The following is a 15,652-nucleotide window of genomic DNA, read 5'->3' on the forward strand; positions in this document are numbered from 1 at the left end:
ACTGCAGTTCCTGTACTAGAACTCACAGCTACCAGCTTCTTTGGCTCATCTGTAAAAATTGTTGTGAATAAGATCAAGGAAATTACCCCACACCAGTCCAGGAGCCCTTGCTCAATGTTATGCAATTTTTAAAGGAGAAAAATGAGATCAAAGTAATATTAAATTCCCCTTGCAACATGAGGAAAGCTCCAGAGATATTAGTAACATTCCTTGGTCAAAGGAGTTGTTTCTGTGGTGGATATAGCAACAGCATACAGAGACTTGGCCAATTACCCCTCCAACAGTTTCATTAAACAAATCCATTTTCACACAGACCATTTCACCCATTCTTACTAATAAAAATGTTTTTGGTCAATTAATTTTGACTAAACAAATCTGTTTCTACAAACTGCCTAGAAATCTACTTAACACTTCCATCAAAACTAATACAGTATAATTTCTTTTCTAGTTTTCAATATTCTGAAGATTTCCTTCACACTGAACTAAATTTTTTGCTAAGTAGTAGCACACCTGGGTTCCCCAGTCACAGAAATAAACACTCCTCCTCATCCCAGGAAAAATCAATCCAAAATTAGGTTAAGCAAACTGAGAATTATATATGAAGACAGGAGGAAATATCATCAGTGTTTGATACATATAAACATATGTATCAACACATACACACACATATGAAAATACAAGCACTATTTCACTTCAATAGAGGGTTTAGTACAAGAAAACAGTTCTACAATACAGCATTCAAATTTATAATTCAATGCACAGGATGTAAAATTTGGGAAATTTTAAGAAATAACTGAAGGCACTAATTTATTATTTTCAGGAAAAGTCTTACTCCTGTTTTTCAGTAATGAATGCAAAGGGTACTTAAACCTGACAGCTCTTCCTTTGATTCAATGCAAGGTCTGCCTGTAGAAGGGAAGCAAAACCTAGCTTGTGGACTCAAAATTACCAGTTGATCAAAGCCTGATATGCAAAGTGATATGTAACACTTAGAATACAAAATTCTTCTGCCCTGAAAAATATGCATAACTGACAGAATTGATATTGGCTCAATTACTTAAACAGAAATGTTCTCTTCTGATGCATTTCATCACTTAGCTTCATACTGACAGTAACTGATGGAATAAAAAAAGGTGTTCCACATTAACTATGTACTAACATTTCCTTTCGACTGAATTTTTATCCCTTTTCTCTCTTTCTGGAACTTAATGGATAGGAACTGATAGGAAATCTGTTCACTCATTCTGGTATGGCCACTAGGGAATTAGGAGAAATTTTATCCTATTTCTACAGAACTGGGGAGAAGAAGCATTCCAACAGTTTTCCTTTAACTTGGCAATTATTAGTACCTGCTTTTTACAGCAGCAATCCATTAAAGCAGGAACAAAAGCAGCACAGTTCTAACAGAAAAAAAGTAGGTCAGGAAAACCCCACACTTACTTCAACTTTTTAAGTTCAACTTGAAAATAAAACTGGAAATGGAAAAAATTTAGATTGGCGTACTAAATGAACCATTGGAATAACTAATATTTTAGTGATACGTATCACACATTATGCACAAAATCATCAGCTTGAGTTTGTAAACCATCTTTTGTGCAATTCACATGCTTTTTCGCATTCACATTTACCCTCTGTACCAATGCATGAAGTAAAGCACACAGTCACTATGTTTTTAGCATTTTGTTTTATTTTCGTCGTGGTTTTGCTACACATGGCAGGCATCAATGCATAGCTGAAAAATACCAGTGAATTTGAAATGTACATGAAATACCGGCAAGGAATTGTTAGGCAATTCACCTGTAACAGGCAGGTGTATCTCCCAGGTGACATGGTGTAGCAGGATGCTCTGCCTGGAGTGGGGGTAAAACAACTCCAACAATGCCCTCTTTCCAAAGCTACGGGTGAATGGAGAAGGGGGCTGTCCTGCTGCTTTTGGTGTGGAATAATGCTGAAACTAGCCTGACTCATCAGCCCAGAGTTAAACATCCTGACAGCGAGGTGAAGGTGTGGTAGACCTGGTAAAGTACCTGCTATAGGACAACCAAGTAATACCACTGATAAACTGATTGAAAGATGCTGAGCTGACACAGCTGACCCAGAAACATATGGCCCAGTTTCCACTTTTTAATTTGAGGATCTTGTAACATCCCTCTTCCTGGAGTGTGTGTGAAAATTCCTCTCTGGAGTGGGGATGGCCCTCAAGGTTACTCCTCAAGACTGAGAGAACGAGATTTGCTCACAGTTGTTGGTATGGCTGAGTAACATCAATCTCTGCTTAATAATTGCTTTTGCTAGCTTTGACATAATTGCTTCAATAGAACTGCTTTAATATAATAACTTCAATATTGTGTCAAAAATACCGCACTGCACTATACAGCTACCAATACTCTGTAGTAAATAATTCTGGTTAAGACCTTTTAGTCTAATCATTATCACAATAAAGAATTTATTTTTATATAAATACTGCCATTCTTAATTCTGTGGGACAAAGCTGTATTAAGGTTTAATTCCACATGTATAATCCTTTAGACATAAACCATTGGCAAAGTTTGGGGCTAAGACTGGATCCAGCCATACCTAGATGCCTCTCTGAGAAGGAGTTTAGAAAGCAAGAGGGTCCCTTCTGTGCCTCCTGACTCAATGGGGGGGTACTTCTCTAATAAACTTTTTCTGAAGCTCCCACTCTGCCCGTGACACACAGGTGAGTCAAACAGTTTTAGTTCTCCTTTGTACTCTACTCTGTCTATGTACAAATTACAGCAACGCATGCAACATCTCTGTTTACTTTGTAAAGTTGCCAGTGTCAGCTATAGTTGCCTGAATGTCAGGTTGAGGTGCGAGACTGCCATGCCTGTTTGGAAGGAGAGGGAAAGAAGTCATGTATTACAAGTGCTCGCTACTTTCCTTAACACATTTCCAAGTGGTGTTCACCCATTGCTGTCGTAGAACTGGTGTAAGAACATGACCAGAAAAAACAGTATTTTGAAACACAGCTAATAATTACTGTAAAAACTCACACAAAAATAGCTAGAAATACAGAGAATGAAAATATGTGGTTTTAAACTACTGAAGACATCCCCATTAGTTGATCCTTAAAAATAGCTAGAACAGTACAGTACCAATCTTAAGGACCATTGGTGGACACATAGTTACCAAAAATCCTAGAGCTACAGTCTAAAAGTGAGAAAGTGCAATTCACTTTGTTCCTATATGCATTTCCCTTTGCAACAAATCTGGATAAAGCACAAAATTATACAAATATTATACCATGAAACAAGAATATTGAAAATTTTCTACACGGACTTCAGTGTTCACTCCTTGTACCAAATATATTCATTACTGGCATTCATAGCCTGCAGTTTAAAATACAGGACAGAAGTAAATGAATGAGCAGTGCTTCTCTAGTAAACCATCATGCCTTTGCATAAAAGACAGTTCTTGCTCTGAGGGCTCTAAAGCAAGACATTTCTTATGTTGTTTCTGGAACACTATAAGAGACAGAAATCCATGGCATGAGGATAACCCTTTAAGGAATGTTCTGCTTTTCCAATTTTCTTTCCAAGAAAGAAACCTTTTATTCATTTTATAATAAAGGCTAAACTGTACTGTCAGACAAGTTTGCATTAGCACACATTTCTAACATGAGGAACAAACAGTGCGGAGACTATTCTTTTGGTGGAAAGACACATTTTAAAGGGGTAAAACATTTTCCATAATTAGCGTAGTGTATTGCAAAGAGCCACAGAAGGTCTCTGGTACTGATTAAACCAGTAATCCCAATTAATAATAATAATAATAATAATAATAATAATAATAATAATAATAATAATAATAATAATAATACATTTTATTTAACAATTATGAGGATGATATTGCACTTAACGGAAAATGCCATTTACAAGTACAGTAAGACAGTAATGTCTTTAAGCAAACACATTTTGAGCAATTTTTATTTTCTTCTATCTTCTCTAAAGCTTATGTTTTACTGTAATAAATGTTTGCCTTCACACAACCCTTAAATATTTACTAAAATTCCTTAGTTTCAAATTCAATAGTATTCATAATTAGTGTATTTTTAAAAATTAAAAACAATTTGGTCAATACTATAACCAAACTGCCTTCTCTTTTCTAAGCTAGTAATTATCTGCAAATTTAGTACCAAGCAACTACAGGGGAACAGAATTTACTAAAACTCTACATGATAGCAGGGTTTGAAGAGGTGCATAGACAGCTGCACAGTGTGAAATACAGACAGTGTTTCTTTTAAAACAGTCCAATATAAGAGTCCAGCAGGACTCTTAACAAATAAATAAATTCAAAAGGCTAACATTTTTTTTACAACTGCCATACACTATTAAATCCCCAGTAATACTTAGCATTTATATAGTACTTTTTATTTTTAAAGCCCTATACAAATACTATCTAGATTGAAATGTATTCTCTAAAGGCAAAATACAAATCCAAAGTGAATGGTGATCAGAAGAATGGCACCATGACAATAAAATCCATGACAGTAATGCAATTACTACAGAGAGAGACTAAGAACTTTATAAATCAGCTATCTATGCATGAGCTATCATGGGAGATCACATGCTTTACAAGGGAAATGTATAGATATAAAATTATCACCATTCATTAAATAGGTTCTGTGACTACAAGGAATTGACACAGCTGTAACTGGCTCCACAACCTTAAAATGCCTAACTTGGAAGGTGTAGGAAACAGAAAGAAACCCCTTCAGTAATAGACAGCCAGGAGATAATACAAACAGCCTTTAAAAGCTTTATTGTATCATTCTTACACATCAATGTGGATTCCATGTTTTATGGACATTAATTCTCTAGTGCCTGTTAAATACATGATGAATGAACACAGATGAGGTAAAGATGCTGTAATTGCCACATACAGCCAATATGGCAAAGGAGGAGTTTTTCCAAATGGGCAGATCCAGAGGCCATGACGAATCCCGTCACGGACATGATGAGAAGTCCAGGATATGAACAACATCCAGGGAAGAAAGCACCATGAGTCCTTAAGCCTGAAAAGGTGCATAATAAACTTTAATGTCAGAGCCACAACGGGAATCATGGTAGAACAATGAAGAAGTGGTCTCCGTGGAAGAGTCAGAGCAGCCTGCAGGAAAGAAAAGTATAATAAGGTTCATGGATGTTTACAGGTATACTGTCAGGTGACTAAGTGGAAGTGCAAAGAAAAACCACTCCTTTTCACTACAGTTAATCAAAACTAACAATATGACTATTTTATGCATGAGACCTGTGTGCTCCCCTATCTCTCTATTGTATGATATGAATCATGCATCCTACTACCCATTATCAACAGCAACACAAGGAGGGAGAGGGAGGAGGTATCCTACTTGCCATACAGCCATATGGTGCGCAGGAACTTGTCTTATCTGCTGCACTGACTATTTGTATTTAATTTCAAGATAATTAAAAGGAAAACAAGCAACCAATACACTTGAAATATTTAATATGCTTTACTTGAAATAAATCATATGGTTTAATGGCATTTATTTTAAAAATCCATTTTGTATTTTACTACAGTTAGCACTTGTAAAGTTGTTTCAGTTGCACAATGTTTAAAACAGAACAGTAATTTTCAGTACAATAAAAATGGGATCGAAGTTACATGTATTTTGATTGCCTTGAGACAGACTTCTTCACAGACAGGCAAAACAAAGTTCAGAAGCCCACATCTGAAACATTTGTGACTTTTTTTTTTTTGTATCAACTATTTGTTTAACATTAACTTAGTTGAAAGCCTTATATTTAGTTTTAATCTAGCTAGTGAGATTTGATTTAGCCATTTTAAGAAGTGATAATGTAAATTTAATGTACATATTTCAGAAAATATCCTGTGGACGTACTTACTAGCAGCAGCTAGAACCACTGCCACAAATTCAAACACTGTAAAAAAAAAATGTAATAGTATCTTTAAAGATACTATTGACAAATAAGTAGATTCATTTTTCTGTAAGTACAGGAGAAGCAATAGCACATTACTAAAAGGTGCAGATACTGGTGAACATTTGGAAGGACTGTAAAAGGCACCAGAGATGTAACTTGACGGTGTATCTCACAGTTGTATTGAATAATCCCTCAGTGTAACTAATGCAGAAAGCAAACAGAGCATTGCTGTCCTGTTCAGTCTTTGGTTGTGTTTAATCGTTGCAGGGTTCAACAGCAGGAGTACCTGGTAGTGGGACTCTGGAACAGCTTCATCAAGCTTTCATGCACAATTTAGACAACTGCTTGGAACCCTGTCTTCTCTGTAAAGGAAACTTTGATGTAGCCGTAGCTAAGCAGTACGGAGATGGGAAGTTATGGACTCCCTTGGAATATAACAGCCTCTGCTTTAAACCAAAGCCAACATTACAAGGCCTGCAGAAAGCTTTGCCCTATTAGCTTCCCATCACATGCTTGTCCCTGACTCATATTCAGGTGATGGGATTAAAAATCTCACAAACTGTCTCAACCATTTTTAACTCTAATGTTTACGGACCCAAGTCTGGGTTAATGTTATGGACCTTTAAGTTGGTTCAAAAGGTGTGTTTTCTACAACTTAATTTTTGTTTCACACAAGCAGATGGATTAAAACAGAAAAATCTTGCAATGGTGAAATTGTTTATCACTTGTCCTGCAAAGAGTCAGATTTTCCTCACTGTGAACAAGAACCTCAAAAGTCCATACTAGCCTAATTCTGAAAAAACCTGGACAGTGATACGTTTTGGCAGATAGCCTACTGACTGATCTTTATTTCTGCACTTTGAAAAAATCAGTAGCAAAGTCTAAATTAGTCTTTTCCCTCTGCCCTATTGATGTTAGGCACCAATAGCAACACAGTGAGTAAGGATATTTTTAATGTTACTTACATACCCAGTTTAGCAATATTGGTGCCAATCTTTATCCAGTTTTGGGAAGGTGAGGCTTAAATTTTTTTCCTACAAATTTTAGAGGGCAGGGTTGTTCATACAGCCAACCTGTGTGTTCAATTTCAGCAAGAGAAAACCCTATTTTATAACAGCAGTACAACTATTAGGCTTCTGAAATGCTATGCCCAGCAATAGTTGCTCAGAATAGTCTGTTTCCACTTTTACAGTCTTTGACTAGAGGAACACTTACATCCTTGAGTTGCCAAGCCCAAGAGACAGACAGGTAGTTCTGTTTGGCAATATAAGCAGTTACACTCTCCTAACAGGCAGATTTGTTTGCATTTAGAAATCAACAGATCTTTTAAAAAAAATAAATTAAGTTAGCACAATTTTCTGCCTTAAACTGCCTGAAAAATGTTGCAAACAGAATTTATTCGCAAATGCCCTTTTCCATGAAATGAACCTATATGTTCAATCAGGTGCAAGATGATCTGGAAGTTCCTGCTCCTCCAGCCCCTCTCACGCACTGCAGTGAGCAGCTGGAGAGAGGAGACAATAATCACATGCAGGAGAACTGTGAGCAAACTCTTTGCTCACAGTAACACCATGGATGTTATGTAACCACACAGGCTCCCTCAGGCATATCCTCTGACTCTTCACAAGCCTGAAGTCCTTATTTTATAGTAACATATTCAATGTAACATATATAGTTATATTGTAGTAATAATGTGAACAATACAGTGTCACATTCAACACTATATTATTTGTGTTTGTGCAAAGCTTATTCTCCAGTTCCAGAAATGCCCCTGTTCAGCCCATGTTGATCAGCAGTGGCACATTAACCAGCTGTGTCATGTATATTTGCTGGTACAATCCTGTTTGCTACCAATTGCATTTTCTACACTTCCAGAGTCTTCAGTAGCAATAGAGCAATTTCTGCAAGTCTGTTCTGCAACATGAGTGTCTAGGCTATAATCCTGGGGGACACTGGGAGCAGCCCCTCATGCTTTATCAGCAATCCTGACTGATGACAGGCTGCAGTACCTATCACCTTTAGGGTCAGTCAATTAAAGAGATTCTTCAAACAGTGATCCCCTGATTCTTCTACTCGGGCGCACAGTGCAAAGCACACGGAATACAAAGAAGTACAAATTCCAAGCAGTGAAGTTCTTGTAGATTTCATACTTGTTGCAAAAATAATGTGGGCAAAAGGGCAGATCACATGGTACTGGGTACACAAGTATTTATTAGAGCAAACATATAAATACCACAGGTGACTATTTACCCTGAATACTCCAGAAAAATAATGATGGCCATGAAAAACAGACCAATGGCCACACAATCCAGGTAGTGAGCTGTGTCAGCAGGAACAGAAGTAGGTGACTGGAGTAGTGTGAAGGTAGCAAGTGGAGGCAGAAGGCAATACTGCCTTGCGCTGCACAGAAACGTTAAAGAAGTTAATCTGTCATCAGATTTAAAAGTGATGATAAAGAGCTTTATAGGTAATTGTGTAGAGTAATGTGAAAAGTACTATTGTTACAAATTAGTAATAGTGGTGTGGTTAGTTAATTAGACTTCTTAATTGATTAGTAATGTGTTGCATAAGCAGTAAACATTATAGTGTCATAAATCAATTACTCTCAATCCTGCAATTTAAAGACGAAGAATGGGATTGTAACTAACAAATACATAGTAAAAAAGTATCCCATGAAGTAATAAATTACATAGGAACTAGCCTGAAATTATGACATGAATCTGAGAGGTGCATCATATTAAACTGAGGAAAGAAAAATCACACATTACAATCAGATCTAGCTTGCCAGACAGCACACTGCAGAAAAGTTTATGGGGATTACCTTACATCACAAACCAAAGAGACTGATGGCACTGTAAGAAGACATAAAACTTGTAAAAGGTGATATTTTTCCTTCTTAGAAAGACAAAAATGTTGTTATCTGTGTGCCACTGAAAGGAATTAATCTATGCTATTTGGCTCATATGAAGTCTCAACTAAAATACTACTCATAGTTTGGGACAGGACCCTGAAGATAATTCAGATAAAAGGCAATCCAGAGGAGAGGAGAAAAACAGTATGAGGTTTAGAAAACATAAATCCAGCCCTGTACAATTTTTTTTTTAAAGTTATTTTAATTGAGAACAGAGTTTTTGTAAAGCACAATGGCTTTGCAAGTTGTAATGCTGTTACTGCTCTAAGAGTCAAGGGACCTACACTGGATATGTTTTACAGTTTTTTACATGTTTTTTAAACATCATTTATTAGCCCAGTTTAGATATGGAAAAGGAAGGAGTTTGTAGGCAAATCACTTTGAAAAACCCTTTGGACTTCTTGTGTTCTCCTTACCTCAGCTAAATAAGTTTGGCTACTGAAAGGACTATGATTCTACTGTCCACATTGTGTGTTTCTGATGTGAAAAACATTTTGGGGAAGAGCAGAGAAATTAGCTGTCTTAACCTTAAAGAATAAGAAAACAAGATCTAAATGTCAACAACAGTAGCCTGGATTAGAAAATGAATTGCTAGCTGCTTGGGAATTGAAACAACACAGGAACAAATTAATTCAAGAAATTATAATAATTTACTGTGTGTCAGATACACAAACATTCTCAATCATGGAAAGTGTAAGAATATTTAACCTTGCCTCACTGAAAACAGCAAAGAGACAGATCACCTCCCAGTTCCATGATACAATTCAATACTCAATTTTCCAAACTGACATCAGTGAAGAGAGACATCTAGTGTCCACAATTAAGAAAAAATACTGATAATCATTTCAAATGCAAGAAGCAGCAGTATAATTTCAATAATACTTTCTAATAGCTAATCATTCATTGCATTTACTGATTTTAAAACAAGAAAATAAAAATGAGAATAATTAAGACATTTAAATTCTATTCCATAATGTTAACATTATAGGATCCATTAATCAACCAAGCTGAAGAGTGGGCATAAAGAGAACAGAGCCAGGCTCCTGGTGCCCACTGACAGAGCAAGAGGCAATGGGAATGGACTGAAACACAGGAGGTTCCTGGGAGGGAACACATTTTCACTGTGATGGTGACTGTGTATGGGATCCAAACGTATTACTCAGAAAGACTGAATGAAATCAAACAGCAGCTCTATCATCTACTTTGCAGATAGTTCTGCCTCACATTTCAGATATTTCTAACCCTTACTGTAAACAGAAATGAAATAATCCACTTTATACACGAAAGCGTGCAAGGCAACACTTAACTGCTTAACTTGGGTAACAAAGCAACTACATGATACACATAGGATAGCATGTACAGCTTTCAGAACTCTTTTTCTAAATAGCAGAAACTGAACAATAGAATATTTTATGGCTTTTAAAATCATAAAACCTGCATATAATTCCATATATCTAACTTTCGTGTTTAGGACAATAAAGTAAGCAGTGATGGAGAAATAAAAGAAATAAATTACTGATCTATTGACTTGCCTTTAAGGAGAGGGATCCAGCAAGAAAGAAGTGGTCCACGTCAATGACAGAGGCGAGGAAGCCAGCCAGAGTGACCTCAGTGAAGTCACTTTTCTTCCTGAGTCCAATCACTATGGCCCAGGACCACATTCCCAGTATACCATGCACTGCATTATCAGAGAAGGCTCGGAGCCAGTCATTTTGCTGAATGAAGGAAAACTGCAGAAGTCTGTCTGCTATGAAGCAGAATATCCCCAAACCTAGACTGGAAATAACTGAAGCTGCGCTGAAAGTCTGGAGAAGAGCGTGGGCCTTTTCAGTCTCAGATGCCATGACAAAAGCCATGTCACAGCACACCAAATGTCATCAGGATACACACTGTGCATTGTCCTTTGTATTGTCACTGTTCGGAAAATGTCAGAGATCAGAAAGGAAATTATTAAAGAAAAAATCCATTAGCACAAAGCATTTATCACAACTAAAACTGAGCATAAAAAACCCCCAAATTCAATGTTTGCACTTAATATTCCTAGGGAATTTTTAGTTTCAGTTAATTTGTTGACTTGAACACCACAGCTTGGAATTAAAACACTTGTCCTGTTTTAATTAGAGCAAGCACAAATAACATGGAAAGTTCTAATTGCACTTACTGCAATATTAAATTTTACTAAGTAATTTGAAACATGTCTATGATAATACGTTTCAAGACTCCTTCTGGTCTTAAATACATTATATTACTGAATTAAATACTTTACAATGTAACAACAAAAGATTACCCAATATGGAGGATTCCTAGGACTGATGCTCAAAAATCCCAGATCTCTCTATATGACAACTGTTTAAACTGAGTTTTTAATCTATAATCCAAAGTACTATTTTAACTTACATATTTTGCAAACATACGTATGATCACCCTTGTACACTTTCCTGAGCAACTCCTTGTTCAGTTTGGAGCTGGGACGTAGAACAAGCCTTAAGAAAACCAGAACCACTTACATATCTTCACTATTTATGATAAACACAAAGACAACAACCATTCAGTCAACCAAAGTAACCAAAACTGAGTGCTTACAGGAGAAAACTACATATGCTTTTCCTCACTATGTTCCCCAGCAGCAAATTCTGCTGTTAGTTTTAGGAGTGTTGTCTGCCACATTACCTTCAGAACTCCTCTTTTTGCAGAGAAAAAAAAGCAAATTAACTAATCCCAGTCATTTTACTTTTCAAAAGTTGCTGTTTGAAAATAATGGCATTGTTATATACATTAATAATAATTCTGAAGTTCTTAGAACCTATTTATGTTCTGTGACTTTTATGAAACCCTCTGATAAAAGGTGATTCCTTGGGAATAATTACTTACCTTAAGCAATTAACACTTCAAAAGAAATTCCAAAAATAATTAAAGATCTTAAAGATCTCCATCTCATTCCCCCAAAACAATTATAGGATACCTGGATTACAAAAATACAGTACTCATTTATGTGATAACATTAAAAAGAACACTTTTGGAAAAAAAAGTCCTCATGTTAATGAAGTATTCCCTAGCTTTGTTACGTTAAACATACTGAAAAGATGTCTTTGAAGGACAGTACCAATTCTACCTGTTCTAACTGCTATGCTAGTCTTTTTGGGGAGCCATAGGAATAGACCACAGTTTTGAAGCCTATATCCTATCTAAAAATGGATTCTTCCCATGAATTTGCCATTTTTGTGCACTACATTAAACCTTGATAATCTGTCTTCATACAGTTCTTATTAGGTAAACTTTTGTTCTAAAGGCACTTTTTGTGAGTGTATTGGAATTCCTCTGAAAACGAATAACAATGTTGACACATAACAGTTTATGATTTTAAACATATTATTGATTTTAAGTCTCAGAAAATATGTTTCCTCCAGACTACTTCCATGCCTGCTTATTGTAGAATTATCTGCAAGACATGACTGCTGGCATCTTTATAGGAAAAAAAAAGCCCGCTGAACCATTTCTGTGGAAAACATTAAAAAAAAAAAAAGAGAAGAAAGCACTGTCGAGGACCAAGAATCAGAATGGGAACGATTTCAGAAGTGGAAAACTATGTACAGCGACTGAAAGGACTTTATGATGCAGACTTTACAGTTATTACGTATATACACATTGTATGTTTCCCCAGAATTTATATCTCCCGGGCATGTCCAGCCTCGTTCACTTCCCTGTTTCCCTGTTTCTCTGCTGGTTGGCTGGAGAAGCTGCAGAGAGGAGACAGCCCCCATTCGCCCTTTCCTTCCCCGGTTCCTCCTACGTTCCTCCCCCTTTTGCCGGTGTCCCTATCCTGATTCGTTTCCCCGCTTGTCTGTCCCATGCTCCGCCCCATGTTTTGGCCCTTCCCCCTCCTGAGCTGATAAAAAACAGCGTGCACGCTTGAATAAAGCATTCTACCCGCACCCTACCTTGGATCTGAACCCGTGCTGTGCCACAGCCCCTTCCCCCCATTCGGACCGCGGCAAAACATGAATAATACATAGTCTTGTACAGAGATGAAAAAAAGTAGGTCAAATTTGGCATCTGTTAACCATGACTGTGCCTCTTCTGAATGAACGTGTACACACAAAATATTTCCTGAAACGCTGTAAGTGCAATTTTCTGGTGGATGACTTCACATTTCTGAATAACTTCCATTTTAAAGAAAAAATGGTGACCTCCTCACAAATGTTTCTTCCATATAACCATCATGTCAGATTGGATTTCACTTAAAATTACCATATAATGTGTGTAAGAATCCAATCTGTGCAGAGGTGATGCAGCAACATACCTTTAAAAAGAACACCGGTATTCAAAATCAAACTTATCCTGGGACTAGGAGAACATACTTTTTTTCACTATGCAAGTGGCTTATTCCAGTAGCAGATGTGGTCTCTGCCTCAGAGTTGAGCCTCTGTGCTTTCTGAATCCAGTCTGCCCAGTCCAAAGCAGAAAACACCAAACACCATTTGTTCCATTCTAAATAACAGAAACAAGGCAGCAGTAAGACTGATACTACACAAAGCTCTTCAAACGTGTTACAAAACACACACAAAATCTGAACAATAGTAAAAAAACCCAGAAAGGATAAACATATATTTAATTCATTCATGAACAAATATAATTGAGCTAAAAGCAACTTCCAGCTAGGCCTTTGAATTGCTGTTAAAGAAAGCAGGAAAAAAAGACCATAAAACTAGAGAAGAGCACACATAAAGACAGAACACAATAATAATTAAAAGATAATAAACCCCAAAGTGGTAAACTCAGAAAAGAACACTTCCAGTCTTTTAAGTAACTGCCTTTCAAAATATAGAGCAATCTATTTTAACAGATCCCTTCTTGTGCCTGAAAGATTCCCACCTAATGAAACATTTACGAGTCACAATCAGGGATCTGTTTTTTAATTTCACCCCATTACCAAGTGGCCTTGGAATAGATAAACAGAGATCTAGAGACTGAAACAGCAACAGAAATCGGTGTCAATATGGTGTTAGACTTACACTGTTTTGCTATGAATAGTATTACCATGTGCATAAAGTACCCAAGACAAGTAACACTACAGACTTCAAAAATCCAAAATGAGTATGATTTGAGAATTATGTATCATGAAATAAAGGTAATAATGCCAACTGGACAAGAACTATTGTATGTGAATGGGTTTCTTTCATACAGAATGAAAAACAGGATGCAAAACTGGCTTCAGGTTGACCTCAGTGAAGAGCCATGTCCAAATGTTGTTTTTAAACAGCCTATTTCTGCCACCTTTTTAGAAAAAAAAAATGTATAAAAATCAAGTCATGTTCCCAGGCACAACAACATTAACTATAAATATTCTGCAAATCAAGAGTGAAATCAGACTAGAAAAGGCAAAACTCTATTCAACCAAAATAATCTCTAAAATGATAAATTTAATGTAAACCTAGAAACCCTTTTTTTCTGAAATGATAAATTTAATGTAGAACTAGAAACTTCTTTTGGCTGAAAAATTATGATTTTCAAGCTGTTTACAAAATATCACAGTAAAGTGTCATATGTTTTTCTATCCTATAAATCTCAGAAAGCATATTGGTGGAATTTACATTCCTGTTAAAACATAAAATTGGGAAATAATTCACACAGGAATGCTTAAACTGGGTGGTCAGTCCAGTTAACATGCTGAAGGGAAGCTTTATGTTGGTTTTACATAAAACACAAAAGCTGACAGAGTAACACTGCCTAGAGTTGTGATTTTTCGCGTCATTTTTATATGAGATAAAGCACTATACATAATCTATGCCTATACCCTCAAAATGCAATTTTGCTGATATGTTTAATGTAATTTAAGAAAGTTACCAATAATACCTTACCAAATGCACAGTTAACACTTTAAATTAGTGACACAAGATATTTACGTCAAAACTGTAAGTATGCATTTGGGGAAAAGAGATGGCACTAAGAGGCCTTTCAACTCATGCTGTATGAGCAAAGCAAAATTCCAGTGGCTAAAATTATCACTTAGAAATACTGCTCTCCCAAATTTTTTCTCCAGTTTTGCAAGACGTTATCAGGTATGGGAAAACGTATAGGTATTTAAAGCATAAAATGACAGAATCACAGAATCAATTAGGTTCGAAAAGACCTCTGGGGCCACTGAGTCCCACCTGTGACTGAACACCACCATGTCAACCAGCAGAATTATCTGGACTTTATGCAAGAAGTCAAAAGACTGCAGCCCCTTAAAACTCTATTATCTCCTAAAAACTTCAATATTTGATATTGGATGTTAATTTATATTAAAAACTGCATGACGTAGAATTACCATTTAAGACACCAGCTCAAACCTTAAGCATATTAACTCATGGAAAAGGAGATCCCAGCCTAAGACAATCTATGAAGATCTGGCAGTGCAAGTATTTTTGGGTCAGATAACTATAATCTATTATTGAGGCTGGAGGGCGGGAAAGGACAAAAGCCCAGAAGGAACCCGTAGGATTTACCAAGGCGCTGAAAAACCAACTAAATTTAACCCAGCAGGAAATGAACCTGAAAACCCGGAGTGTGAGGGGAGCCCGGAGCCCCCGAGGGGTGACGGGGCTGGGAGCCGCCGCCGCCGCCCGTGCCCATCCCGCCCCGGATCCCACCTGGAGCGCGGCCGCCGCCATCGGCACCCTCACCCCATGAGGGGAAGGCGCCCCGGCCGCCCCGATCCCGGCAGGAGCGGAGTAGGAAGCGCCTTAGGAAGCATGCGTGGCCGCGGAGCAGCCTGGGACCCGCATCAACCCTGTCTCCTCCCATGCCCGCCCCGCCCCGGTTACGAGGGAGA

The 15,652-nt window shown here is 37.1% G+C and overlaps 1 protein-coding gene across 3 annotated transcripts; it reads right to left on the minus strand.

The window, feature by feature from the left end:
• Nucleotides 1–1,665: 1,665 nt before the first annotated feature.
• Nucleotides 1,666–15,599, minus strand: TMEM267 (transmembrane protein 267). Of its 3 annotated transcripts, none has more exons than XM_064641873.1 (4): nucleotides 15,471–15,599; nucleotides 13,139–13,326; nucleotides 10,371–10,752; nucleotides 1,666–5,133 (listed from the first exon to the last, which is right to left on the minus strand). In XM_064641873.1, exons 3-4 carry the CDS (start codon nucleotides 10,692–10,694, stop codon nucleotides 4,798–4,800), a joined length of 660 nt encoding a protein of 219 aa, XP_064497943.1. In that variant the 5' UTR covers nucleotides 10,695–10,752; nucleotides 13,139–13,326; nucleotides 15,471–15,599; the 3' UTR covers nucleotides 1,666–4,797. The 3 variants fall into 3 exon arrangements, with proteins under 3 accessions (XP_064497943.1, XP_064497944.1, XP_064497945.1); XM_064641874.1 differs by lacking the exon at nucleotides 15,471–15,599 and adding an exon at nucleotides 15,373–15,396; XM_064641875.1 differs by lacking the exons at nucleotides 13,139–13,326; nucleotides 15,471–15,599 and adding an exon at nucleotides 11,422–11,700.
• Nucleotides 15,600–15,652: the final 53 nt, after the last annotated feature.

Source organism: Pseudopipra pipra, chromosome Z, assembly GCF_036250125.1.
Source record: "Pseudopipra pipra isolate bDixPip1 chromosome Z, bDixPip1.hap1, whole genome shotgun sequence".
Taxonomy (NCBI): Eukaryota; Metazoa; Chordata; class Aves; order Passeriformes; family Pipridae; genus Pseudopipra; species Pseudopipra pipra.

Coding starts and splice junctions, on each gene's coding strand:
- TMEM267 (XM_064641873.1), bottom strand. CDS start 10,694: ATGGCTTTTGTCATGGCATCTGAGACTGAAAAGGCCCACGCTCTTCTC. Junction 5,134..10,370: donor CTGGATCCCTCTCCTTAAAG/GCAAGTCAATAG, acceptor TCTTTCCTGCAG/GCTGCTCTGACTCTTCCACG.